This window comes from Acytostelium subglobosum, assembly GCF_000787575.1.
Source record: "Acytostelium subglobosum LB1 DNA, scaffold: scaffold19, whole genome shotgun sequence".
NCBI lineage: Eukaryota > Evosea > Eumycetozoa > Acytosteliales > Acytosteliaceae > Acytostelium > Acytostelium subglobosum.
The window spans coordinates 490,013-517,038 of NW_012236514.1; the positions used below are offsets into that span (position 1 = coordinate 490,013).

At 47.0% G+C, this 27,026-nt stretch overlaps 6 protein-coding genes across 6 annotated transcripts; 2 read left to right on the plus strand and 4 right to left on the minus strand.

The window, feature by feature from the left end:
• Positions 1 to 191: 191 nt before the first annotated feature.
• SAMD00019534_087760 (hypothetical protein) lies at positions 192 to 2,187 on the plus strand (the record flags this gene model as incomplete). Its single annotated transcript, XM_012896133.1, has 6 exons — positions 192 to 381; positions 480 to 1,068; positions 1,152 to 1,619; positions 1,686 to 1,784; positions 1,858 to 1,927; positions 1,996 to 2,187. 6 exons carry the CDS (start codon positions 192 to 194, stop codon positions 2,185 to 2,187), a joined length of 1,608 nt encoding a protein of 535 aa, XP_012751587.1.
• A 278-nt stretch (positions 2,188 to 2,465) lies between these two features.
• Positions 2,466 to 4,899, minus strand: SAMD00019534_087770 (hypothetical protein; the record flags this gene model as incomplete). Its single annotated transcript, XM_012896134.1, has 4 exons — positions 2,466 to 3,064; positions 3,144 to 3,399; positions 3,466 to 3,658; positions 4,802 to 4,899. 4 exons carry the CDS (start codon positions 4,897 to 4,899, stop codon positions 2,466 to 2,468), a joined length of 1,146 nt encoding a protein of 381 aa, XP_012751588.1.
• A 1,685-nt stretch (positions 4,900 to 6,584) lies between these two features.
• Positions 6,585 to 8,316, minus strand: SAMD00019534_087780 (hypothetical protein; the record flags this gene model as incomplete). Its single annotated transcript, XM_012896135.1, has 3 exons — positions 6,585 to 7,887; positions 7,954 to 8,176; positions 8,250 to 8,316. The coding sequence occupies 3 exons, from the start codon at positions 8,314 to 8,316 to the stop codon at positions 6,585 to 6,587; spliced, it is 1,593 nt and encodes a 530-aa protein (XP_012751589.1).
• A 1,866-nt stretch (positions 8,317 to 10,182) lies between these two features.
• SAMD00019534_087790 (hypothetical protein) lies at positions 10,183 to 10,914 on the plus strand (the record flags this gene model as incomplete). The annotated part of the gene is made up of 1 exon (XM_012896136.1): positions 10,183 to 10,914. The coding sequence occupies one exon, from the start codon at positions 10,183 to 10,185 to the stop codon at positions 10,912 to 10,914; it is 732 nt and encodes a 243-aa protein (XP_012751590.1).
• An 89-nt stretch (positions 10,915 to 11,003) lies between these two features.
• On the minus strand, positions 11,004 to 21,557 carry SAMD00019534_087800 (hypothetical protein; the record flags this gene model as incomplete). The annotated part of the gene is made up of 5 exons (XM_012896137.1): positions 11,004 to 12,168; positions 12,237 to 12,483; positions 12,556 to 12,829; positions 12,910 to 13,002; positions 13,077 to 21,557. The coding sequence occupies 5 exons, from the start codon at positions 21,555 to 21,557 to the stop codon at positions 11,004 to 11,006; spliced, it is 10,260 nt and encodes a 3,419-aa protein (XP_012751591.1).
• Positions 21,418 to 26,770, minus strand: SAMD00019534_087810 (hypothetical protein; the record flags this gene model as incomplete). The annotated part of the gene is made up of 5 exons (XM_012896138.1): positions 21,418 to 25,041; positions 25,117 to 25,348; positions 25,421 to 25,908; positions 25,972 to 26,484; positions 26,558 to 26,770. 5 exons carry the CDS (start codon positions 26,768 to 26,770, stop codon positions 21,418 to 21,420), a joined length of 5,070 nt encoding a protein of 1,689 aa, XP_012751592.1.
• Positions 26,771 to 27,026: the final 256 nt, after the last annotated feature.

Consider the following 27,026-nt stretch of genomic DNA (forward strand, 5'->3'; position numbering starts at 1 on the left):
ACAGAAAAGAAAAGTAGAAGAAGACAGGAAGAGAGGAAGAAGAAGAAGGAAATACGAGTCCAGGAATAATAATATTTTATTATTAATTAACAAAAGGAAGGACTTTGATTGGTAGTGGTAGTAATAATAGTCAAGGTAGTTCACCAACAAACAACAACAACAACATATATAAAATGAAAAGTCCAAAGGAAATGGGTCAAGGCGTTGTAACGCCTACATCACCAAACGGTGGTCCAGGTTCACCATCATCATTGGCCAAAGCAATATCGGCGACGCCAAAGTCTGAAATACCTGGCAAACCAGCAGGAATGAAGCGAAGTGCATCGAGCAGATTCCACGAGAAGACTGTCACCGATCTCCAACAGACTCCAAACTTCAATGGTAATTGATTAGTTGTTGGCGAAACGAATGATTGATAGGTCGTCCACAACACTAATACCCTCATTCAATCAATCAATCAATCAATCAATGAAATACAGAGGTACCATTCAACGAAAGACCAAACTTATTGTTGATGAAACTGAAACAGTGCTGTAGTCTGTTTGATTTCTCGGATAACTCTGATTTGATGTCCAAGAATATTAAGCGTGAGGCTTTGTTACAGTGCGTGGACTATGTGACAGCGGCCAGAGAAGGCTATACAGAGGCAGTCTACGAGGCATTGTTTGATATGGTGGCCATCAATCTGTTCAGACCATTGCCGCCACGTATCAACCCCTACGGAGTGATGTACGACCCGGAGGAGGACGAGCCCATTCTCGAGCCAGCATGGCTCCACATCCAGATTATATACGAGCTGTTGCTTCGATTCATCGATTCGCCAAACTTCAACACGCACATTGCCAAAGCCTATGTGGACCAGAAGTTTGTGCTCCAGTTGCTCGAGTTGTTCGACAGTGAGGACCCTCGTGAGCGTGACTATCTAAAGACAACATTGCACAGGATCTATGGCAAGTTCATCGCGCTGAGAGGCTTCATCAGGACTGCCATCAAAGACCTCTTTTGTACATTTGTATATGAATCATTCCAGCACAATGGAGTATCCGAGATATTGGAAGTACTTGGAAGGTTGGTATCCTCTCTCTCCCTCGCTAATGTTAGGCGTGAACATGAATACTCACACAATGTCCATCACTCCTTCCACTCGTTAGCATCATCAATGGCTTTGCAGTGCCTCTGAAGGATGAACATAAGCAATTCTTGGTCAAGGTGTTGCTGCCACTGCATAGACCCAAGTCATACTCTGTATATTGCTCACATCTAGGTTATTGTATCACACAATTCATTGAGAAGGACCCTCAGCTATCTGATGTCATCATTAAGACTATCCTGAGGCTTTGGCCCGTGGGCAACAGTCAGAAGGAGGTGTTGTTCCTGTACGAGATCGAGGATCTGCTCAACTCGATGAACGAAGAGCAGTTCCTGCGCATATACATCCCACTGTTCAAGCAGATCACCAAATGTTTCAAGTCGGAGCACTTCCAAGTGGCCGAGAGAGCCTTACTCCTCTGGAGCAACGATCACATCGTCTCACTCGTCGCCACAAAGAATGTCTTGCCAACCTCACTCAGGATGTTCTACAAGGCACTTTACGACAACTCCAACAACCATTGGAATAAGTAAGTCTTGGAATCAACCATGTCCAAGTCCAATCAATCACTAACATGTTGCGTCGCCAAACACAGGACCATAAGAACACTATCATTCAGTTCATTGAAGTTGTTTAGTGATATAGACTCTGACACATTCAACTCGATATCAGAGCAATGTAAAGAAAACATAGTGTATGTATCAATGCTTTGTTTGTCAACTGATCGCCAGTCATTAACCATCCATTCCACTTGGACACACATACAGCAAAACAAACAGGGGCGCAGAGGTACAGAGGCAAGTCGTGTCAAAGCCAATCAACAACCTACCAGACAACGTATGTATCATATCATGTACACAGAGAATAGGAGGTCATTTACTTACTTACTTGGACATACTGTACAGAGCGGCGACAAGGACAAGCCTATATCAATGATAAGAAGGAAGTCATTGCTTCCAGTGGATCCTTCGACAATTGCAGCACTGTCCAATCACAGAAGTCTGGAGGACATTTCAATCACAAACAATGACTCTGAGGAGAACGAATCAATGTCGTCTTATGATTCGGACCGTGTTCCAGTGGCAATCAGTCAGTAGACTGATCAGATTGATTGGATGGCTCGTGAGGAATATTGGAGTCAATCAACCCTCCGCACTTGTGCAATCACTCAATCTTTCCTAATGTACACTTCAAAGAATAAACCATCATTAATAATGATGTTTGGATAATATAATATAATTTTATTATTATAAAGTCGTGAATAAGATTGATTGAATGATTGATGGCAACATACTTTGTTGAGTATTGTTACATAACACGTGTAAATATATATATCGTTGTAATCGTAGTACGAAATAGGTATGACTGGCTCCAACTATGAGATACATGTTGGCATGGGGAAGAATGCCTGATCTCGGATGATGGACTTTCTACGTGTAGTCGTGATGTTGGCAGTGGCCGTTGGTACATTCACTGGTTGTGTAACATTACTACTATTGTTGGTACTACTGTTATTACACATTTGTTGAACTACTTGAGATGATTGAGATGATGATGATGTTGATATATGATTGTTGTTTCCAGTATTGTTTACAATTATATAATTGTTGTTGGTCATAACTTTAGTTGTGTTGTTGGAGTTGGTCTTGATTGGCATGTTGGATGGGAATGTTGTAGTTGATGGTACTGGTGACATTGATGCAGTTGGTGATGAACTGGCCGAGAATGATATATGAGATGGTACTGGTACTGGAGATGCCTGGATAGCAATTGGTGCCTGGATGGCATTCTTGTGTCTGAGTTGTCTGATGTGAGCAACAAAGTTATCCAACAGTGAGAAGTACTCCAAGTACTCGTACCATGGACATGAGACGTCAAACTCCAACAAAGTCAGGAAATCAATTTCCAGCTTATTGAGCTCGTCCCTAGTCACACCTCCTATATGACTATAATATTCATTGTTATAGAATATATCTATATAAATGATTGAGTGAGCGTAAGAGTTAGTTTGGGAACTATTCCAAAGTTCTTAGGCTTATGGGCTGGACCTTACCATCAATATATTTGGAAGCCACTAGTATGGCAGTGATTAAAAGTCTATGAATATTAAAGCTCGTTACGATGAAGTTTGATTGAGTGATGAGACGATTGATGTATACTATAATCATGATGAAGCATTCCTTTGAGCACGGAGAGAACTTTACCAAACGTACCAAATAGTCTGGTATGGTTATCCTTGGTATCTCACCAGTTGGTGACACAAACAAACTAGCATGTGTAGGATTAGCATATCCATTTCTCTTTACGATCTATTAATATTGAATATGTATTAGTATTATGTTGTTGACCTAAGTGTTTGATAATATGATACATACTTCATCACCTATTATTGGAAGTTGACTTAGGACATGTGATAAACTCCAGAATAGTGGAGTTTGGTCCTCTTTCCATTCGATATGCTTAACTGTATGCATTCCATCCTTGATGATATCCAATATCGATGGTAGCTTGAATGGGAACTGTAAGTTCTTCTTATTATATGGATTGTTGGAGAACATCTTATCGATTCTAAATTTGATTGATTGATATGATTGATTGGATTAATTAATTGTTTTGGATATTATAATAAATAATTATTATTTTTTAATAAATAAATAATCTATAAATATAAATATATAAATAAATATATTCTATTGTTATATTATTATTTCTTTCCAGATGGACAAAATTTTATGGATATTGATATGTGTGATCAGGACAATGATGAATCAAAGTATGCTTCCGAACTCAACAATATATTGCCAACTTGTACCGCCGCCTGGGTCATCAGGCCGTGTGATGGGATTGTTCACGGAAACACAGTGTATAATGGTTTAACTAGTGGACAATTGATTGATTGATCGTCCGTGTGTCAATCCATACATCAATTCATCCAAACACACATTCTATCATATGATCCACGGAGTGTGCAGTGTTGTGGTGCGGAGTGGTGATGTGAGGACGATCAGAGTCAACACGAGTCAACATCATGTTTCTAGATGTCAAGCATGGTCAACTCTACACAATGGATGATGATCATCAGCTGATCAGTGTGAGTGTGTGCGTGTGTGAGGAGTTATCGTTGGATGGACCGTCGTCAATTATCCGTGTGTGTCTTGAGTTTATTTCCTCATAAGGCAACAATGTGGATAGTAGTTCTGCCTCTAATGCTATATGTGGAGTGTTGGGGGTGATGAATATGACAGCATTATCATGGTTGTATGTCCCTTGAATGATTGATCAGATCACTCCACATTGTGTGTGAGTGTGAGTGTGTTTGTCCCACACATTCGATCACATGATCAGCTGATCATTCACACACAGACTTCAGATACACACGCACATACACATTATCACAAACGATAGTTCGTCTGGTTCAGTTGACATTGCATTATATGTATATAGAGATTGGATTGGCAACATAGATTTGTAAAGTGTAACAATGAACTTGTTGGTGGAGGTGGTGGACATCGGCTCGGCGCCCGGTGTGAATATGAACATCGTTGCCGTTGCCGTTGCATTGCGGTGCACAATGTGTAGTAGGTGTAGGACATGACACATGTTTGGCGAATGGACACCATGCTTCAGAGAACGACGAGCTTATTGGTAGGTACTACTTAAAGATAATAACAAACAACTCTCTCTCTACACATACTATTCCAATATACTTACGATGATTGTGAGTCAACAATATTGTTGTTGTCGTTGGCAGAGGTGTTGGCATCCGTCCACATTACGGTGTCCATTGCTGCGGCAGCTACATTGTCCATTGCGTACACTGGCTGAACAGCATGTTGTACAGGTAACTCTTGGTCTCGTTGATGTTGTAGCACTTGTGGTAGTTGTTGGTGTTGATAATGACAGGGAGATTGATCCATTGATTGGAGGAGGGGGATGGATGGCTGGATGCTGCTGGATGTGGCTTGATTTGGAAGGAGGTCTAAACTTTGGAATCAATAATGAAGAGTAACTGACTGGATGGGTCGTCTCTACTTATTAACATTATAAAGGTGGGAGTAGTGCTTTGAGTTGGTACAAGTGGCATTGGAGTTGTAGTATGAATGACAGGGTTGTGGAATGAATGATTGAGTGATTGAGTGATTGAGTGAGTGAGTGATGGAGTGATGGAGTGATGGATGGATGGATGAAGAGATAGTAAAGTATGAGTTGATTATGATTATGATATATTTGTTGTTGGACTTGGGGAGGAGAGTGGAATTGATTGTAATCTTGGAAGGTGAGTGAGTATGTTTAGTTGAACCCTATACGACCAGGCGTTATTAAAAGAAATGATTGAGGTACGCACTCTGGTTGGTGCGCATGCGACTCCGACGATCGAGGTCTCGAAGCTTCTTTCCATCTATCCATCCAGGAGCTCCTCAATCCACAGTACACGACACGACACGACACGACACGTGTGAAGCTTACCTTGATCGAGCTTAGAAGCAAGAAAGTTGCGTAACCTCTCCAGGGAACAAGAGGTTGACCACGAGGCCTCGCCTCACCCTATTGTGGTCCTTGGGCAACACACACATAGTCATCAACATCACCATCATCAACTTCCTTGAATTGGATTAGATTAGGTAAGGTCGATATTTAGAAACAACTTGTCCAATCCAGGGCCAAGGCCAGCTTAGTAAGTCTAACTAGGTAGGCACACCTCGAGGATATATCCTAAACAGCTCGACAACAACGCACACACTCACGCATACTCCATACATTGATTGAAGAGGAAGGTTGAACGTTGGAGGACTGATTGATGAATGATTGATCGATCCAATTGCTGATCGATTGACACACCATCATATCGGGTTCATCTGTGCCACTAATGTTGGTGATGGTCTTTGGTTAATGTGCTGGCTAGGGTGTCGGTGACAGGTGCAATGGCCCAACCATCAATGGAGATGTCAAGCTGGAGGAGGTCTGTTTCAGAGCTCCTGGCCTTGTGACCTTTATCTACCCTCCATTATCATTCACAAACTTATGTTTATGTTGAAACAAAAAGTTCCCTCTATGGGCATTGCTTGTTTGATCAATCAATCAAATAAATATCCAAAGTGGGAATGGGCACCAACAACTACAAATAAATGGGTTCACTAAATTTATCATCACTCCAGCCCCTTGTAACACCATCACTTCTTTTAAAACTTTGGATGTTTGTGGATATGATGGATGATGATGACGTTGTTGCCTGTTGCCAATCAAACATCACGACTGCTACTTCCCAAAAGAACAGGAAGTAGGATACATCAGTAAGTAGATATCTATATTACCCAGGGGCACGCACGACCTTAATCAATAACACAACCACACACCATCTAAGTTGAACTTTAACTACATGACATCCAATATCGGGCATCGATGGCTACACTTAATGGGGTAAAGTACATGTTGTAGAAGGAGTTTATTGTGTTGTGTTGTGAGGGTAGGAAGAACAGGGAAGATGGAAGAGAGCTCAGTTGAACATTCTTCTGGCTGACATTGTTTTCTTCCTTGCCACAACTTCGTTGGGGTTGGTCGAGTACAATGGAGTGGTCTGACCCATGATCATTACAGAAGTGGCACGATCATCACCAAAGTAGAAGTAGGCAATCTCGTAGTTCTCACCCATTGTCATGTACCAACAAGTGTCCAGCGAGGCATCGGCCACCTGTATCCTCTTGAGAGTTGGTGTCTCTGAAGAGAACTCCGTCACGTTGAAGGTTCTGCCATCACAGAAGTCTGCAGTGAGTTGTTCTCCATTCTCCATCACACGGAAACATTCACCATTGATATCGTCCAGGTAGAGACCAACAAAGGCAGAGTTAGGGAGTGAGGCCTTGTGTGGAGAGGTGTTGACTGGCACACCTGGGATCTGGATTGGTGATCCAGCCTCCCTCAATACAGCGTCAAAGGCAGGGATGAGGATGTCCATGGCATCCATCATCCAGACGTCCTCAGTGTTGATGAAGAGCATTGCAGAGATGAACACACCGAGACGATACTCTCTCACCAGACCAAGTTGTGAACGGTATCCATCAAGTGCACCGGCCTTCTCTCTAATCCAAAGGTTGTTCTGGGTACTGAAGAAGGTCTCCCATGGTGTTCCGTATGATGACTGGCCATCATTGACGAGGTAGACACCAGCTTGGATGGCTTGGTGCACAGTTGAGGAGTCAAGGATCACATTCTCCTCTGACAACCAGAAGGCAGCATATCTTGCCATGTCACGACCAGAAGAGTACAGTCCTCCCATTGGAGTACCCCAGCCAAGTGGGTAGATGTCGGCGGCAGAGTAGGTACCATTGTCCAAGTTTAGACCAACAGCCATACGGTCCTTGATGTCATCGTAGTAGTAGGATGAGTTCAGCATTCCAAGTGGATTGAGGATCTTCTCCTGTACATAGTCCTCGTACAACTTGTTGGCAGCCTTCTCACAAGTACGACCAAGTACAGACATTCCAAGGTTGGAGTAATGGACATGGTAGTATTGTGGTAGGATGAGGAAGGTCTCGCCCAATCTCTCCAAGATAGTGGCTTCACTACACTTGGTTGGATCCTGGAGTTCATCAAAGTTACATGGCACCTCTCTTGGCAAACCAGTCTGATGGGATGCCAATTGACGGAAGGTAATCTCTCGGGCAGTTCCATATGGATCACGAACGGTGAACTCTGGGTAATACTTTGAGACAGGGTCATCAAGAGATATAATACCTCTATCCCTCAATTCATACATCATCAAATCAGTGAAGGTCTTTGTAATACTAGCAATTCTTACACTAATCATTGTACAAAAAGACAGTTAATACCAGTAAGTATGATGTGAAGAATGATTAATAACTTACGTGTTATCAATGGTTAGAGGTGGAGACTTTGGATCCAGAGGATTAACTTGTCCATAAGCCTTGGACCAAACTAATTCATCACGATATGTGATTGTAGCCATGTAGTTAAGTACACCTGTTGCCTTCATGTTGGCCTCAAGCATTTGGTCAACATCATTGAATGCCTTTTGAATTGTTGGATGATTCAGATCAATTGGAATAGGTGTTGGGAATGAAGAACAACCTATATAATTTATAATTATAACAATAATATTAATATTAGAGACAGTTTTGCCTCTTTGATTATATTAACTTACCTTGAGTTATTAATGCGTGCCATGTCAGTACCAACAAGGTAGTGATAAACAATAAAGAATGTTTCATTGTTTGAATGGAGATATTTAATTATTTATATATATATATATGTATACAAGATTGAGATAGGATGAATCAAACAAAGATATTACCTCTAATAAAAGTGATATGTTGTGAATGAATGATATGTTGTTGATGTTAAAACAACAACTATATTGTTTGATTGAGATTGACAAGTGGCACTCAACAACAACACCGACATTCATTCATTCTTTCATTCAATTCAAACACCCTCCCTCATACACATAGATCTTCACACACACCTACTCGGTTACCCTATCCAAGTCAACACATCTTAAGCTTGACATGATGTGTGGGTTTCCAACTGCCATCCATCCCTTCATTCATTTGGAGGACTAAACGAAGGGGTACACCCTTCCAATATTTCAAACACCTATCCAATCCTAAAACTGAAGTTTTGACGGCCAAGACAGTTCAACTGGACCTCCCTCTGCAGATTGGTTGGTTTGTCTATCTTAGGGAAATTCTGTCCAATCAAAAATAACTTTTAAGAAGTTTACCAAGTCTATAAACGGTTAATATAGACCAGTTGATCCCTATTGATATAATAATGAGATATTATCAGTTTGTTAATCAATTGATTGTTTCACAACCATAATCAATCATTCAATCAATCAATTAATTGATTTTACAAGTCTATGTAATTCTTCCAAGTAAACATCTACAGAACCTCACTTTTAAAGATCTAAACCATAAACTACAGATGAAGAGTAATAAAGATAATAGATGAATTTAGAAGACTGGACCAGTAGTAGTTACTACTATATATAGTACTTTCTTTCCCAGCTCTAGTAAATATTACTACTCATACTATAAATTATATCTCTATAACCATCACCTCTCTTATGTTAACATCACAATCTAATATAGTCTTCAAAATCATCAATGTCAACTTTAAAGATGATATCAGAATAATGTAAGTTATCAGTATCACTCTTCTGGTTTGACAATTTGTATTAATCTTATGAATCATAGATCATACATACCAACATTGAAATATGTTGACATTTGCAAACAACTTGTAGAGACATTCTCGGTTGGGCTTTCGAGTATCGAAGTACTCAAATAACTTCATGACTCGGAATTGATCACAATAACCAATCTATTCTGCCAGTTCTGACTGGAGCAGATCCACAAATTGCATCAGAGGCAATAAACTTCTCCAAGATGAATCACCAGACTTTTCTCCTGGAAGCAATTCCCACAACTCTCTCTGAACAATTGATGGAACAATACTCAGACAATTGGAGGGTCCTCAGAGACTCAAAGTATAATCAATCATCATTAAATTCTATCTTGGATAGCTTGGGAGGTATACCAAGATTCCTGGAGTTGTTTTATGATCAGATCGCCAAACTGGATCTCATACTGTCTTTATTTCGACATAATGCCCTACAAGATTGTATGAGGGAGACAACAAAGGTAGTCAAAAGGGTCTATTCAGTCGATAGGTGGGAGGAAGTAGTTGGTGGACCAATTGGACTAAGTCAAATGATCCACTATTCTCTCTCTGGCAAAGTTGTGACGAACCAAACCATGTTGAATGGTCGTACTATCGGTAAGATTACCTCATCAGGTATACTATTTCTGAAGCCAGTGAAGAATGAAACTCTACCCATGCCACCAACAATTTCCATTAATGACAACAAGGATGATGTATATGAGCCCATCTTGGATTGCTCAAAGGATTCTCCCAAGTCTTCTACCATCTACTTGCCCCTCATCTTAATTAGAGCTATTACCCTTGACATTTGAGACCATGGGTCAAAGCTTGATCAACGGGACCAGATCAGTTCACCACCATTTAATAATAAACTTGAATCAACCATCATTCATTTAATAGATAATCATTCAATGGCATCCAATAAGAACTTCTACGACATACCATTACTCTTCGAAAGGTATTCTCAGATATATCAACAGTATCCAGAGGCTGCAGTGGGCAATGAGTTGTTCTACTCACTGTTGCCAGATGTTAAAGATGCTACAGTGCTGGATTTAGGTTGTGGCGATGGTAACTTTGGAAGAAGATTGATGTCATTAGGTATTGCATTGGTCGAAGGCTACGATCTATCTCATCTGATGATCAATCGTGCTCGTGAGTTGGCAAATGGTGATCAAAGACAAGTCTACCAAGTCGAAGATATAGAGACAATGTCACTCAAGAAGGAGAGATACAACCTCATTCACTCTCTCTACGCATTTCACTACGTTGTAGATCTTGACAAGTTCATGAAGAGGATGTACGATGCATTGGTACCCAATGGCGTGCTGATGTTTCAAGTTGAGCATCCTGTTCGTACTAGCAACCCAAATGAACAAGACCTTGTAGAGGTCAATGGACGAAAGGTATTCCCATTGAGCAACTACATGGAAGAGGGTGAACGAGTTACAACATGGCTCGGTGTACCCAATGTATCAAAGCGTCATCACTTGATATCAAGCTACGTAAATAGTTGCATCAAGAATGGTTTGCAGATCGAAGTGCTCAATGAGTGGGCGCCAGCCTCTCCTCCCGAGTTAAGTGTACGTCCATTGTCACTCATGATCAAAGCTAGAAAGGTAGTGACCAACAACAACAAGTAAAAGTAATAACAACAACTCATCATCAACGAATCAATCACTAATTCAATGTATGTATTGGTGGATTGGTGGATTGATCGATCATTCAATCATTATTTATTGAGATTGGTACTCTTGTCAGTGATTGTGAGCATGGCGGCATCTTCGTTGGCCTCTGCATCGAGGTCAATGTCGTAGGACTTGAAGAGACATGAACGGATCTTGCTGTCCAACTGAACAAGTACGGCTTCGTTGTAGCATTGTATGGATACCTTCTTCTTGCTTGAGCTAAACGTGCCGAATCTGAGGTAGCGCTTGAGATGGATGTTGAGGTAGGTCTTGCCTGACTTGGGATGTCCGATACGCGAGATCTCTGTCAATGGGAACGACCAGCGGTATGTGCCCTTCTTGTTCAGACAGATCACCGACATGGACGTCAGCAGCACCGTGCATTCGGGCAGCGACAGATGGTACTTGTACTCGAGCTTCTTGACGCCCTGTTGTTGGATGATGCTCTCGCTGTTCTGGCGAAGCAGGAAGTTGCCTTCGCACTCCTCGACGACAAACTCGCGGATGGGCTCACGTGGATTGAGGTAGCGCGGCACACGTATCCTGAACTTCTCTGGATTGATGTTGGTGTTGTTCCTGATGCCTTCTGATGTCCTTGCGGCAAAGTCCAGCATGCCAGTGAATGGCTTGATTGCAAGACCTGCAATGCCCTTGCCAACGCCCTTCATGAATCCAATGGCGCCGTCCTCCATGGCACCCATTACAGGTTGCGTGATGATACCTGTGAAGCCCTCAAACACACCAATGGCCAAACCTTTGGTGCCAAGTATGATACCTTGACCAATGTGCTTTGCCTTGATACGCTCCTCAGCGTCACGTCTCCTGAGGTACGTCTCGTCCATGGACCAGACTGCAAAGCCGTTGGAAATGGTACCAAACAGCTTGGCATAGCTGTTGGCCACGGCGTAGAGTATCCTCTTCATCAGTAGGATTGATCCCTTGATGGGCTCCTCAATGGCCTCTGTCATTCCAGTGCTGATTGTGTTGAACAACACAACGGGACTGCCAAAGATGCTGGACGATCCAAGAATGATGTGAACCTGTCTCCTCATCTGCTTCGAGTAGTGTGCGTATAGCTGTTCCTGTAGTCTAGCATGAGTCGTGAACACATTCTTGATGCCAAGCTGATTGATTGTGAGTGGTGCATTCTCAAGCTGTCCAAGTGACTTGCCAAGTGAAGGGACCAATAGTCTGAGTGCTGGGAGACGACTGTTGTGATTGAGTATGTTAGTATCATGATTAGATGTGTCATTGAGTTGATTGATTGATTAGCTTACTTGTAGTGGCTAAGGATACCATCTCTGGATATACTGAATGTCAGGTAGATCTTGATCTCTGCAAATATCAACCATTTGATATAGAACATGCTTGGTTGCTCGACGTTGGCCTTGGAGTTGGATCTGAAGAACTTGTCCAATGGTAGCTTGGAATAGAAGGAGTAGAGATTGATCAATGTAATGTCATCAATCTGTACGTACAACTCGTTCATGTACAGGGCAATCAAGTCATAGTAGTCAAAGTTCTCTGTTAAAGTGATTGTTAGAGTGAGTGAGTGAGTGAGTGATCGAGCTAGATCAGGGCACCAACTTAACTTACTCTTGTTGAGCTTAATCGCAGAGAACTCGAGGAATGGAAGACATTTGCCATCAAGCTTCTTCTCACACCAGAGCATGACTGGATAGTCAGTGTCTGGTTTTTGGTTGTCAACTTGGATGTCATCGACTGTGATCCAGGTAGTGTGAGTGATGTTTGATGCGCTGTACCAGAATGAACAATCCTTCAAGAGGATATAGATCAACTCCTCTGGAACATCATTGATGAATGAGAATCCAAGTCTTTCGAATGAGAACTCGATTGCGAATTCGATCATCTAAGTATGATTGTGTAAGTGAGCAGTTGAGGTTGAGTGAGTGTCCATGGACATTGTTGGTTGATCATTTCGATACATACATCAAGGACCTTCTCTTCCTCATGATGATGTGAAAAAGTGAGCTCACGAGTGATACCATTCACAGCCTGTGACACGGGGAATATGAACTGGTTCTGTATGATGGATAGGAGAGTTAGGACCCGATCTTGCGAGTGAGGGTGAAGGGAAGAGGAGGGTATGTACGTACATTGTACTTGATAGGCTTGAAGGCTTTGATCTTGTTCAGATTGATCTCGATGGGCGTTGATGAACTCTCAATCCAAACAACCAGCTTCTGGTCGAGACAGGGATGATCCCATGTGTAGTGTGCGCTCTCGCCAGGCTTGAGGATGTACTTCTTGGCCTGTGGACAGAGCTGCACGAATGAGATGGTGAGCTGTGTATCATTTTTGATGTGGAAGGGTAGCAGTTGATGATCAATCGCATAGAACACCACCATGGTGGACTCGTTGGAATCGATGACCTCGACCTTGATGGCTCGCTCAATGGTGCGATCCTTGGAGTTGAATAGCTTGAGGTAGTTGGTGCCGACCGTGTCGATGCGAACGCCACCTGACCATGTCCACTCGTCCTCCTCGAGCTTGATAGAGATCTGTTGTTCGTCAAAGCCGTTGAACCAGTGGAATGGCGTCTGATCGTCGGGACGCAGCACGTGGCGCTCCTTGGCCATGCGATTTACATCCTTTGAGTACTGGGTGTAGAAGATGGTCTCGGGGATCTTGTTGACCAGGCAAAAGCGCGGATAGATGTCGACACGACGCGTTCGGAAGTAGACGCTGTTGCCCGTGGACACAAACACCTTGAATTGCAGCTGCATCGTGTCGTGGCCATGCAGCTGTAGCTCGATGATGTCCTCCTTGCCTAGCAAGATGTCAAACTCCCTCGAGTTGATGTCGGGGAACGATGGATGCGACAGGGTGAACTTGTCATGCGAGAGCATCAGGGCATTCTCATTGGACTCGAGAATGAGGATAGGGACGGTCTTGGGACCAGACACGGTGGGACGCATGACGAATGGGATCATCGTGTGATTGGTGATGGTGTTAGCTGCGTAGATAGTGGCAATGTGGCAGCCGCCCTCGAAACGATGGTCGATCTTGAGCACCAGTGGGTATCCCGTCTCGAGCATCGTGTACGTGACCTCCTGCGTGAAGTTGCTGTCATCCGACTTGTCAAACACATGTGGCGTCGTGTCGAGCATGTAGTGCAGGTGGAAGTACTGCTCCTTGCCAAGGCCGCGCAACGATATGGTTACTCCGACATCATTCTCAGCGTGCGTGTAGAATGGGATCTGCTTGCCCGCCTGGATCATAGCGGGGGGATGCTGTTCGATTGATCGCTTGTAGTCGGACTTATTACGCTTGCGTTCGCTGTGGCTGTGGACACGCACATTGATGTCGCAGTACAAAGCATTCTCAATGATGACGGGTGGACACACAACGAGGGTGGTGGAGATCAGACCAGTCTTCTCGCAGCGAATGCCGGCCTGTATCAGCGTGGCCATGTGGAAACGATGGAAGATGCCCTGTAGCGAGGTGTATGAGTGGTGGCTGCTCGTGCCCACTGCTTTGTTCTCCTTGAATGGCGCGAACAGGTGGGCGGATGGCCAGGATGCCGAGTCAACAAGGTCGAGCGCGTGTGCCAGGTCAAAGTCAAAGTCCGTGCCAGCTGGGCGCATCGACAGTTTGCTGGTGTGATTGAAGAACTCGACGGGTACGTAGAAGTTCTCGTGTACAGCGATCGGGCCAAAGATGTGATGTTCCTCATTGTCTTCCGTGGCCAGCAGTAGCTCGACGGGGATGGTGCATGAGTTCTTGACAATGACGGGTGAGCGCAGTGTGGCGATCTTGTTCTCGTTGGACTCGTTCCAGCCTACCTCGCACACGATGATGTTGGTCTTGTTGCCGTGCGGGATGAAGTAGAAGTTGTCGCCCATCATGTTGATCGACACGCCGTGTATCCACTGATCCTGCTCCGAGTCGGTGAACTTGAGCGCAATGTGAGCGTTGAGGGAGCCCAGTGTGCGGAAGTCGCGCGTCTTGAACAGTACCGAGTTGAGCTCAAGTGGGCTCTTCTCCATGTTCTTGAGCACATGGATCTGGCGATTGGCCAATGACACTGATTTCCTGTTTGTCTTGCCTGAGTTGTTGCCGCTGCTGCTGCTACTGCCCGCATTGTCCTCGGGGATTGAGGGCAGGGAGACGGTTGAGCTGGACGCACTGAGGTTATGGCGACTGCCAGTGCGCATCAGATCTTGCTTGCTGGGCTGTTGTTGGAGTTGAAGCTCCTCCACGTAGTACATGATGTCCTTGCCTGTGAGGTTGACAATCCAAATGACGTGTTGCGACATTGTATTGAACAACTGTTGCGCGTTGGACGAGCTGGACATTAGACGTCGATGTTGCTTGGTGTTGATGTTGGATGCAATCACTGAGGACTTCATCGAGTCGCGGTTCCTGTGCGCTATGATCATCGATGAGAGCGATGGCTTCTCGATGACGGCGGGCGCCACTTCCTGACGCTTCCATCGTACGGTCTCGATGGTCTTGGTCGGCGAGACCAGATCCATTAGCGAGCCAACGGAGCCAATGGATGACATTGAATTGGTTCGCGAATGTGTTGGAGAGGTTGGGATGGATAGTGGCTTGGTCGATCGTGGAGACATGAGCTGTGGCTTGTCATGACTGGATGTGGAGCTGGACGATCCTTCGTCTGGATCACCTTGTTGCAGGTTGTTGTTGTTCTGTGGCGCATCAATGTGTAGCGACTTTCGCGAGGCAGACTTGCGCTCCTTCAACTCCTTCTCATTGGTCACCTGAATGTTCTCGTAGAATCGTGCGAACGATGAAATGAATGGATGTGAGATGTTGATGTTGACCAAGTCTGAGGTGCGCACGTTGATCTTGAGACGCGGGTCCTCGGACTGGAGTATGTGGATCTGCAGCGGGAATTGTTCCACGAGTGAATCGAATGCCATGTGCTTGTAATTGAACACCTCCACCTTGAGCAGACACTTGATTTGCAGGAAGCTGTAGTCGGCCCAGCCCCAGAAGTCGCTGGACAGGTCGCCCATGGTCAGCTGCAGGAATGGGATGTCCTGGAGTGTGACTGCGTGCAGCTCGTCGAGCAGAGTGAGATTGACACGGCCAACAAAGTCAAGCTTGGCGCGAGTCTTGTGCATCAACTTGAATGAGTCCTCGGGCCGGACTGGCGCGCGAAGTGACCTGCCCTTGACTGGGCCCTTGGGGGCGTCACGCTTCCTGTTTGATCTCTTGGACTTGTCTGAGCTCGTGCTTGAAATAGAGGGTGGCTCTTGCGCTGGTTCCTCCAACGGGAGAGGGTCAATGAACAAGTCGTCGGCAGCGAGGGGCGCGGGTACGGGCGATCCAACCTGTGAGTTGGGTGTGGACGAGCCGCCTGCCTGCTGGTATTGTTGCTGCAGGTTGCCACTACTGTTGTTCGCGGCCACATTGCTGTCCTTGACTGTAAGGTTGTTGACGATTCGATTGATAAGCAGGATCTCCTTGTACGAGAGGAAGATGTTGAGTGGCTGGAAGGTGATCTTGATCGTGCGCTGATCATTCTCGGAGAAGTGCAACAGAATGAAGTCGAATGAGAACTTGTTGGTGATGGGCGTGGACGATGTGCCCTCATTGTCTGTGAATGGGGTATTACGGAACACACGACACCTGGGCGCCTTCATCTCCATCGTCTGGTTCATCTCGGGCGATCGGGAGTAATGGAACTCAATTGGCATCTTGATGACGATAGCACGAGTGCTCTGCTGTGTCTCATTCTCCACAAGCAGCATCTTGGGCTTGGTTACCTTGAGGTACAGACGGAAGAAGTTGCCGGGCACGGTAGGAGGCGATGCTGACGACGATGCTGGACTGTTACTGTGATTTTGGTCCAACAAGAAACGATGATACTTGGTCGGCTTCTGGATAGAGGAGAAGAAGGCAAGAATGGGCAAGATGGAGTCGGGCGACACGAATAGCATGGGGTGGTCGCAATGGATGGTGACAAAGTTCCTGCTCTTGCGCGAGTCGATCAGGGACTCGACGTAGAGGTGTGGGGCGTCGTAGTTGGCGTGGTACTTTCGAGTCAAGATCTCCTTGAACACAGAGTCAGAGGAGTGACGCTCATCAACCAGCTGCACTTGCTTCACAGTCATCTCCATGCGAACTATGCCATTGCGGAACATGTAATAGTTCAGATTGACCTGGCCAATCTCTAGCGAGGCGATGGGGTCGAGCATCGCGTCCAAATGGCTGATGGCCATCGACAGGTGTCCAATATCGCAGAACATGGTCATTTGTCTCGAGTCATCCTTGGCAAGATCGATGAAGCCAACTGGCGAGGAGAACTGATTCTCGGAAGTGTGCATCTGATCGTCATACTCGGGCGCTACGTACACCAGCTTGTGGCCAACCATGCGGGGCACGGGCGGTGCAATGGGCGGGCGCCTGTTTTGGTCGGTGGAAAATCTCATCCAATCGCTGGTGAACACAAAGTTGAGGAAGCGGTAGTCCTCCTCGCAGAGAATGAGCTCGAGAGCTGGGATGCGCACCAACATTCGCTGGTCCTCAATCACTCGGTTGTCAATTGTATACAGTCGCTCAATGTCAACAGTGCAGGTGGCGTGATTGGAAATGGTCACACGATTGCCTTCTCGTATTGTGAACAGGTCCAAACTGGCGATGTCTAGGTGAAGAACCTCCACGTTGTGAAGCTGCTGTTGCTGTGCGTCCTGACCGGCCAGCACAAAGCGGTAGAAGTTTGTGAGTGTGGTTGTGCCAAAGCTCATGGTGACGGCGTCGTGGCTGGTGTCAGTCGCAGGGATTAGCAGAGTCCAAGGCTCCATGTTGACGATCTGCTTCATGCGTGAAGGGCGTCCGCGCACTGGGGCGTGGGGCGGGGCGACGATGGGGGTGGAGAGGGGCTCCATGACAAAGTCCTTGACGCGCATGATGCTTCCAATCATCGAGACTACGTCGATGGAGGACAGGTCGACTGAGTACTCGGCGTCCCAGTCAGAGCCCTCAGGCTGGCACAGTGGAGCATATGATATGTACTTGAAGGAGAAGAACTGCTTGCTCTTTGTAACCTTGGACAGAACCTCATTGTACAGACTGTTGAAGCCGCTGCCACATAGAATAGCGAGGTCCTTGGCGGTGCCACTCACTACCATCTTCTGTTGTGACATGTCGGCGCCAATGATCATACGCTTCAACATGAGCTCAGATGAGGGGTGGTGCTGGCTGTGCATTGTCATCTTGAGCATCTGGATGCTGCACTGAACATTCATCTCAATATGCGCGGGTAGTGTGTTGCGTCTATGCTCAGCATCAGACTCGGACAACACGATGGGCGCGCCATAAGGTCCATGCACATACTCATAGTATCGCTTGAGTGTGGCGTTGATCACATTGTACATGAACAAGTATTCTTGACACGTGAAGTTGAAATGGATGTTGCCAAAGTCCAACACTGTGCACAGTGCGACGGGGATGGTACCTGCTGATTGTTGTTGAACTGGGTCTTGAATCACCGTTGTCGCCTTGGTAGCCTTGTTGGTGATGTCTAGATTGAGGTCGGCGAGGATCTTTGAGCTGATGAGTAGTTGTCCTGCGTCTTGGATGTGAGTGACCAGTGAGAACTTGTTGATCCTCATCGATGTCTGATCGGTGATGTAGTGCTGCTTGTCCAAGTATGCATTGGAGATGATCAACTCCTCGATGTCGGCATGCATGCAGTCCTCCTGCTCAATGTTCAGGGGCAGGATAATCTTGGCCGCTTGCAGAGTGACATCGAACTTGAGCTTGGACGATGAAGCTGGTACTACGGCCAGAGCTGCCTCATCTTCAATCTTGAAGCATGACTGGATGTCTGTGAACAGGCTGAACAATGGAGTGATGGTAAGGCCATGCAGATTGAGCTCGAGATGTTGCGTCCACAATGTGTCTGCGCTGTAAAGGTCTGGCTTGAAGGTGAAGTGGATGGGCGATGATGTCTCGACAATCTTTTTGAACTTGGACTGTACCATCTCGCGTCGATTGTCTGTGAGTCTGAATGACTTCAACTGGCCAGTGATGGAGGTGGTTGATCCATCTGGTCGCGGAACCCGGAACACACGTTGGGTTGCTTCTATGTTCTTGATCGCCATCGTGGCCAGACCGTGCTTGCCATCGGTCAGTACAACAGTGAATGAGTCTTGATGAAGGGTGACAATTGATGACATGGCGTCAAAGTGTCCCTTCTTCGTCTCGACCTTGCGCGGTGGGGGCGCAACAACATCGGTAGTGGCAACAGACCTCTGATAGCTGGTGTAGATGCGGTTGAGGAATGCACAGTTCTCCTTGGACAGCCTGAGATTGAGTGCTGGCAGTGTGATGTCCGTGGTGGATGTTGGCGGGATGGTGGAGGTGTCTGATGAGGACAATACGAGTTCCTCCATCGAACGCAGGAAGTCGTCGTAGTCTCTGATTGTGTCGGATCGCACAAGCATATGGAGGCCGTCCAATAACTTCAGGGAGGTGTCGCCACGACTCAAAACACAGGAGAGTGATGAGATGTTGTACGTCCATTGCTCGAGATCTACTGGGATGTCGGCGAATGATTGTCTGACAGAGTTGTTGCTCAGCTCTAGCAAGGGGATGGTGATCTTGACTTGATCACGGTCCTGGTCCATATGTGACGGGTCGAACAACGTGATGGTCTTGTTCTTGATCTTGGTGGACATTCGCATGCGAGGTGCTGGGCGAACCTCGAGGGTTGGTCGCTGAGCCAATGGGTTGTTATTGTAGGTGTCCACAATGACGCGCTTGACTCGCATCAAATGATCAAATGGCATTGATGATATACTGGCTCCATTGATGATGCACTCGAGCTCGCTGTCCCAACCATCATCCGAACGTTTGTTGTGTGTCTTGTAGGTGAATGAAAGGATGTTGGGAATGTCCATGATTGGCACGCGTGCGGGAGATGCTGTAGCGTTCAGAGTGTCATCCAAGCGCAGGCTTGATATTGTCGATACAACATTCAATCCCTTCTCAAACAGGATTGCCGTGTCTACCTTTAGGTCATTGAGTGTGAGAGTTGTGTGCACTTGGTCTGAGCCCAGCGGACACAGATCAAAGATGACAGATTGTTGCTGCAAGTCGATGAACATGTCTGTTGAGGCGATCTTGTGGTTTGGACGCAAGAACACTGATTGGGTGGCGTGATCCAGTTGGTACTGACACTCAATCGAGTGATTCAGACAGCGATAGAATGCGTCAAACTGGCGCTCATCAACCTTGAGTCGCAATGTGTTGGTGTGGAGTGCGTATGAGTTCGAAGCATTCGATGTGATCTCTCCATAGTTGATCAGGGGTTTGGACTCCATGATGATGTTGATGTCATAGTTTGTTGCACATACGATCTCTGAGTCGTTTGATTGATGCAACAGCAATGTAGTGTCCTGCAGGGTGACCTTCATCGTCTCTGAGTACTCTGATTGGCGCATGAGTGCCTCAATGTCGCTCAACTTCTCAAAGTCATTGGTGAGCGATAGAGAGCGTGGTCGTGCCGTCACATACGGCTTGCGATCAGTCACAGCGTTGTAGTCTTGCAGCATCTGAATGACGGGATGATCAAAGTTCACGATCATCTTCATTCGACCAATGCTGCTACTGTCAGGTTCTCCTTCGATGCGGCCATGGGCGTGATCAACAGTGTCGACAGGCTTGTACTTGTCCAGCTTGTAGCCACCGATACCAGATGTGAAGGACACGACTACGTAGTCCCAGACACGCAGTAGGAATGCGGGGTAGGCCATTGTGTGCAGGTTGTGCATGTTGAAGTTCATCAGTGTGGAGTGCTTTTGGGTATCGCGCGGGAACATTGGCGACTTGGTATTGAACGAGAGATATGTGAAGTCGATCATCGAGGTGTCTTGATAGCTGTAGAACATGCGCTCATTGAACGAGGTGTCGTGATTGAACTGATGACGACGATCATACACCTCCAACTGCTTGACTGCGCCTGCCACATGCATCTGTTTGAGTCGCGCGACCGTGGGCAGATCGACGTGAATGTCAACGTTGTGGAGGTTGACATCGGCGAATGGGTCGCGTGAGGCGCCCTGTCCATGTAGCTGCAGAAGTAGTTGGTCAATGTGAAGATTGACCCGCATTCCATTGATGTCCAGGATTTTTTGTGACGTTGATTGTGCAGCCAAGGACAGGAGATGGTCGAGCAGGTAAGGGTTGGCGCGTCGCAGTTTGAGCTTTGGCATGTCGTCCATCGAGCGGAAGTGTTGTGCGGCAATGTCACAAACGAATCCAAAGTCGTGCTCGTTGACGTCCAGACACAGTGGCGATATGCGTACATCTACAACCGTTGGTTGTTGATCACTGTTGAGCACTTCAACAGTGTTGATGTATGTTTGATCGAGTGACTGCAGGTCTATGTCGATGGAGAATGGCTGAGTGGTGAGCATTAGGTCAACGGCGTGGTCAGCACGACGCGCCATCACCTTGGCTCCCTCAATGTGAACGAGCATCGACTCGACGGGGACAGGTGTTTCGCCAAAGTGCCACTCCAGGTATCGATTGGTGAGTCGCATCTTGTCCATTGGGACGGCCAATGAGTTCGGCGAGTGAGGTGACACGGGCAGCACGAACATTGGATTGTGGAGCGTAACATCTAGGTTCATGCGGGACAGCACAAACGAAGAGACGTCGGCAAGGGTGGGCAAGGCTTCCCATATCCTCAGGTATCATAGCCACGAATGGCAGCAGGAAGAAGTCCTTCAACGCCAAGATGAATCCAGCGGAGGCGGTGATCGATGATGGTGCGATGTCCAGGGTAACTACAAGGACTGGGGCAGGGTCCTGCTGTTGTTGCTCCTTCATGCTAAAGGTCACATGGGGAGCGTCCTTGGGAGCGATTTCGCTGCTGGGCAGGGGCGAGAACACGCTGGAGAACAAAGGGAGATTGCGTTTATCTGGTCGCAAGTCGCTAAGACTGAAAGATTGAATGCTGCCAGCAAAGTTTGTGGTGTTGTTCTTGCTGTTGAAGCTCTTGAAGTTGAGATGTGACAGCGAGATCTGTGAGAGGTCAGAGTCGGCCGCCTGCAGTGATAGGGCAAAGCGACGCAGGTCCACATTAACGATTGAGGTGATGGCATCACCATCGACAACCTGTGGCTTCCTCTTGACGATGGCCGCTGCAGCCACCTTTTGTTTGTTCTGGCGATGTTCTTTGGTCCTCATTGATACCTTGTCGATCACATCTCTGGTGATGTTATTGATGAGTGCGTGCTCCAAGTCCTCAAACTCCAGACTGATCTCATTGATCTCCACATTGATCATGCGCTGTGTGGGCACCAGGTCCTTGGCCACTGGTCGTTGTGTCTTTGCCCAACACAACAATGTGTCTACGGTTGCATCGACCGATACGTTATTGAGCACCTGATGGTAACGACCTGCTTTGCAAGTCTTGAGATTCATATCGCGAAGTTTGGCTGAAATGCTCTCCCACTCGACCTCCTCGTCGCCCTGTGTCGCGCGTCTAAGCGTTGTGTCTACATGTATCGATCCCAGTTCGGCTATGATCTTGTCGTCGTCGTCTGTTGACAGTGTGTCCTTGGAAGAAAGAACCAGCTGGGGTGACTCGAGGAACACCTTGAAGTTCGTCTTCTTGGCCTTCATATCCATCAACTGATTCTGATGTTGCTGTTGTTGCTGCTGATGATTATTGGCATTGTGGGCTGCATCGTCGCTGCTGTCATCTGTTGTTGCCGGGCTGGCCTCGGAGGCCGAGGCCAAGGCTGATCCAGAGGCCTCTGCCTGGTTCTGATATCGATACAATGAGGCGTACTTGACATCCTTGAATGGTTGCTGAAGAAGGTACTTTGTGCGCAGAATGAAGTCCACCAGAACGGTGGCTCGAATGCTGCGAAGGTCCAGCTCGATCTCAGTGTCAAACACGCGCTTTGTCATTGCGCGTCCTGTGTAGGCGCGATACTTGAACGTAGCCATTGCGACGTCTTGATTGGCCGGCGTCAGGATCTTGAATGATTGACCTTCCACCATGCCGGGGGGCAGGTCTACAAACGACTCGATGGTGATGCTGTCAAGACGACCCTCAATCTCAATGTGCGAGATCGATGTCGTACACTCACTGACCACCAATCGGTTGATGGACAGCAGTCCAATCTCCTTGCCATCGTCGTTGAGTGAGATCGACAGCGAGTGCACGTTGGCTTTGGCACGCAACACACTTGAACGATCGCGAGAGTTGGCCGGTACGCTTGGGGTGACTGCCAGTGCTTGTTGTTGTTGCTTTGCGAGGCTGACTGAGTTTGATCTTGGCTTGGATGGGGACGGTGATAAGGCAGCTGGCTCGCTCGATGTCGAAGTTGCAGGTGACGCTGGTGCCAACAGTGTGACTGCGCCTGCCTTGTCCGCAAGTGCTATCTCATCTTGTACGCGATACATGTCCTCAAGGCAAAAGTCCATGAAACTGATGACCTGTCCAATAGACTTGGAGTTGTAGTTGACGTTGAGCTCGCCAAAGTTGAAGTCGATAAAGACGTCGATGCCCTCGTATTTGGGCGAGTCCTTCTCGACGATGTGATGCGTGATCGATATCAGATTCTTTGATGCGTTGGCCTTGTTCCTGGGCTGAGATGTGACCAGACTAGAGAATCGCGTGTTCTGTTCCAGGCAGTCCTCAATCTCCATCTGTGACAACAGCAGTGTGCCCATGTAATCATATGTCTGCTTCTTGACCGAGAGCTGCAGCTCGTGGATGCGCAGCTGTGTGAGACGGCTCTGTTTCTGCTTGCTACTGGCGCCAGAGATCGCTGCGTACCTGCTGCTCGTATGAACATTGACAAACACCTTTTGCAACGTGAACTCGCCCTCGAACAGCTTGCGACGCGACAGCACCTGGCGGTAGGCCTCGGAGAGCTTGACCTCCATGTGGCTGAGGTCCAGCACCGACTCCTCCTGCTGCTTGGATGTGGTGTACAGTGTGTCCATGATCTGATTGTACGCGTTGGACGTGTGCGACGACTCAGTCGATAGGGTGCGAGCCATGCGATATAGTTGAACGAACGATGAGTCAGAGATGTTGACGCGCACCTCGGGCAGCGTGCCGCTGACCTTGAACAGGGCAAGAGAGAGCTCATTGGATTCGATACTGGTCTGGATATGCAGGTTAATTGCCATCTCCTCAACGAGCGGGAAGCCATTGTTGTTGCTGTCATCGTCCACGCTGCCTGCCTTGACGTTCCACCATTGCTGGTCGTTGCGCGCTAGCTGCACCTTGATCGATGAAAGGTTGACGCGGTAGTGATCGTACAGGTCCGACTCGTCCAGGTCATGGTCCAGGTCCTCTTGCACCATCGTGGATGTGAGCAGGCGGCGGTCCAGTGCGGCGGTCGATCTCTTATTGCGTGCGGCCTTGGTATCGGCCACATCACTTTGCATCAGACAGTTGCCGAGGTCAACAATGATCAGCGTGGTGTCAGGTCGGTTGGCGTGCTCGGGTATGATGACTGTGGGCGCTTTGGCGTCGACCGAGAGATCGATGGTCTTGTGATGATTGATCACTTCTCGCAGCTGGAAGATGGTCATCTCCTTGAGCATGATCAGCTCCTCGACGGCCACAGATGACAGGGGGAACAGGTTGACGCTCTCCTCTGGCGTGGCAAACTCAATCAATCGCTCGATCTGTGGCTTGTTGATCACGACCTCCATCGTGTTGAGCAGCAACGAAAGTCGATAGTCATAGTTGCTCGCAATCGGATTGGTTTCAAACACGATGTTGAACAAATGTTGCTGTTGCTTCTTGTTGGCGCCCTTGTGTTGGTGGCGCTCTTGGTTGGGTGGCGACATTTTGGCCACGGTCATGTCGTTGATGCCAAGTTTGTAGCGTGGCTTGGATGTGATGATGTAGGGGAAGAGGCTGTCGGGGCTAAAGTGATCGACCACGTTGAACGACTCGAGGTCCAGATCAAATCTAACACCTTGTTCGCGCTGTGACATCTTGAATGTTATATTGTTCAGGTAGGAGATCATCAAGGGATCCTCTCCCTTCCTGCTTCCCACCACAGTGAATACAATGGCCTGTACCTTGACTTGGACAATGTGTTGTACGTACTAAGATGATTGTGTGGAATGAGACGGGTTAGGGATGGTCCAGGTCCTTGTCCATGTGGGTCCACTCGCACTTACATCGGCAGGCATCTCTACAGTAGCACTGAGTGCCACTTCGTCGTACTCCATCGACTTGTAAATCTCGTCTTGTTGCTCCTTTGTCAGTTGGATGTTTAGGCGTGGCGTGCTGCCCGTGTTCCAAAAGCCAAACAGACTCCTCGTTCGATTGACCGAGCTGTAGAACTCGCCCTTCTTTGAGTCTGCAATAGCTTGCTCCTTCGCCAGCTCTCTTCTGGCCAATGATCTGAAACTGATTCATTTAGGCCGGCACAAGCAAGTGTTAGTTGATGAAATCAATGACGATCAATCATGATATACTCACTATACAATGTCCTCAAAGCCAAGCTCATCTTCCATTTCTTGCAGTCGCTTGGTCTCTTTGTCGCTGATGGCATCGACCCATTCGACACCTTGAAGCTTCTTGAATAGTTGGACGTATTCCTTGCGATCCTGTCGTCGACGCTGAATGTAGCTCCACGATCGCTGCTGGATCTTCTTGCGTATCGATTCCCTGTACACCTCGGCACAGTAGCGCCACCAGGCGCGAGGGTCCTGCTTGGGACGCAGCTTTGGTCGGTACTTGAGATACTTGAGCTCGTGTGCGTAGTTGCCTATCGTTGTCAGCAGCTTCAGGATGGTCTGGTACTGGTTCTCCTCGATGAAGAACGACACCTCCTCAAACTGGCACTTGATGCGCAGCTTGGGCACATCCATATCCATGCTCAAGTTCTTATTGATCTCTACCTTTAGTGTTACAGTGATTGGCTTCAAGATGTACCTGTGATCTCCAAGTGCCGTGCTTGATCCAGTCTGTGATGTTTATGTTAGTTAGTAGCTGCTTGGTCGAGCACGCGCGGACAACATCCATCATACCATGTTCTTGAGAGCTTGTTGGAAGTCTGTGTTGGAGAGGTCGCGAATGGAATGATCGTCGCTATTGAGATAGATGGAGAAGTCGGTCAACTCGACGTATTTGAATAGGGTGTCATTGTCGACGGCTCGCGACTCTGAGCTGTTGCCTACGTAGGCACGCTTGTAATGACGGTCGGTGGAGTAGGCCGACAGCGAGCCAAACGATAGGCCCAGTGAGTAGACCTTGCCATTGCGCACCTCTTCGTAGCGCAGGTGAAACGTGTTGATCTTGATCTCGATGTTGTTCAATATCTTGGACATGACGCCCGACATGAATGAGTCCTGGCGGCCCGCTCGTGCATCTGCCGCGCCGTCCTTCCACGTCCTAATCAACTCATACTTCTCCAACTTCTTTTGCTTCTCCAACTGCGTCTTTCTCCTCTCCTCCTCCTCATTATACTCGAATCCCGTCTGTGGTATCGCGTACAAGCATATCGAATCAATCTCCAATATTACCGGTGCAGACTTGAGGTTCTACATTGATTGAATGAGTGAGTGATTGAGTGAGTGAGTGAGTTGATGACGATGATGAAGGTGCAGTACATACAGTCCATGGTATCTTCAACTCGAGTGAACCTATAATGCCCTTTTGAACATGTAATGGTAGTTTGAATGATTGTAATGCCTCTCCTTTGATCTCCAAGTTCTTCAAGACTACATTGCCAGAGAATATATTGATTCTCAACTGTTCAGATGACAAGTTCTTAATATACTCTCCAATATATCTAACTATAATATCGGCTACAATTGACTCAAACATCTCTCTCTTCTAAGTATCTCTATAAGTGTATCTCTAAATCTTGTATCTCTATCTTGTGTGAAGTAGTATCTCTATCTCTTTGAATATCTATCTAGTCTTGTATGTATCTCAATGATTGAATGATTGAGTGAATGTGTATCTTTGTGTACCCTTTACTCAAACATACTTAAGAATAAAGATGAAGGTGTGCGATGGGAATTCGGATGCAGATCAGAGTCGACCTCCCACACACTTCACTTTCCATCGAAACTTCCAT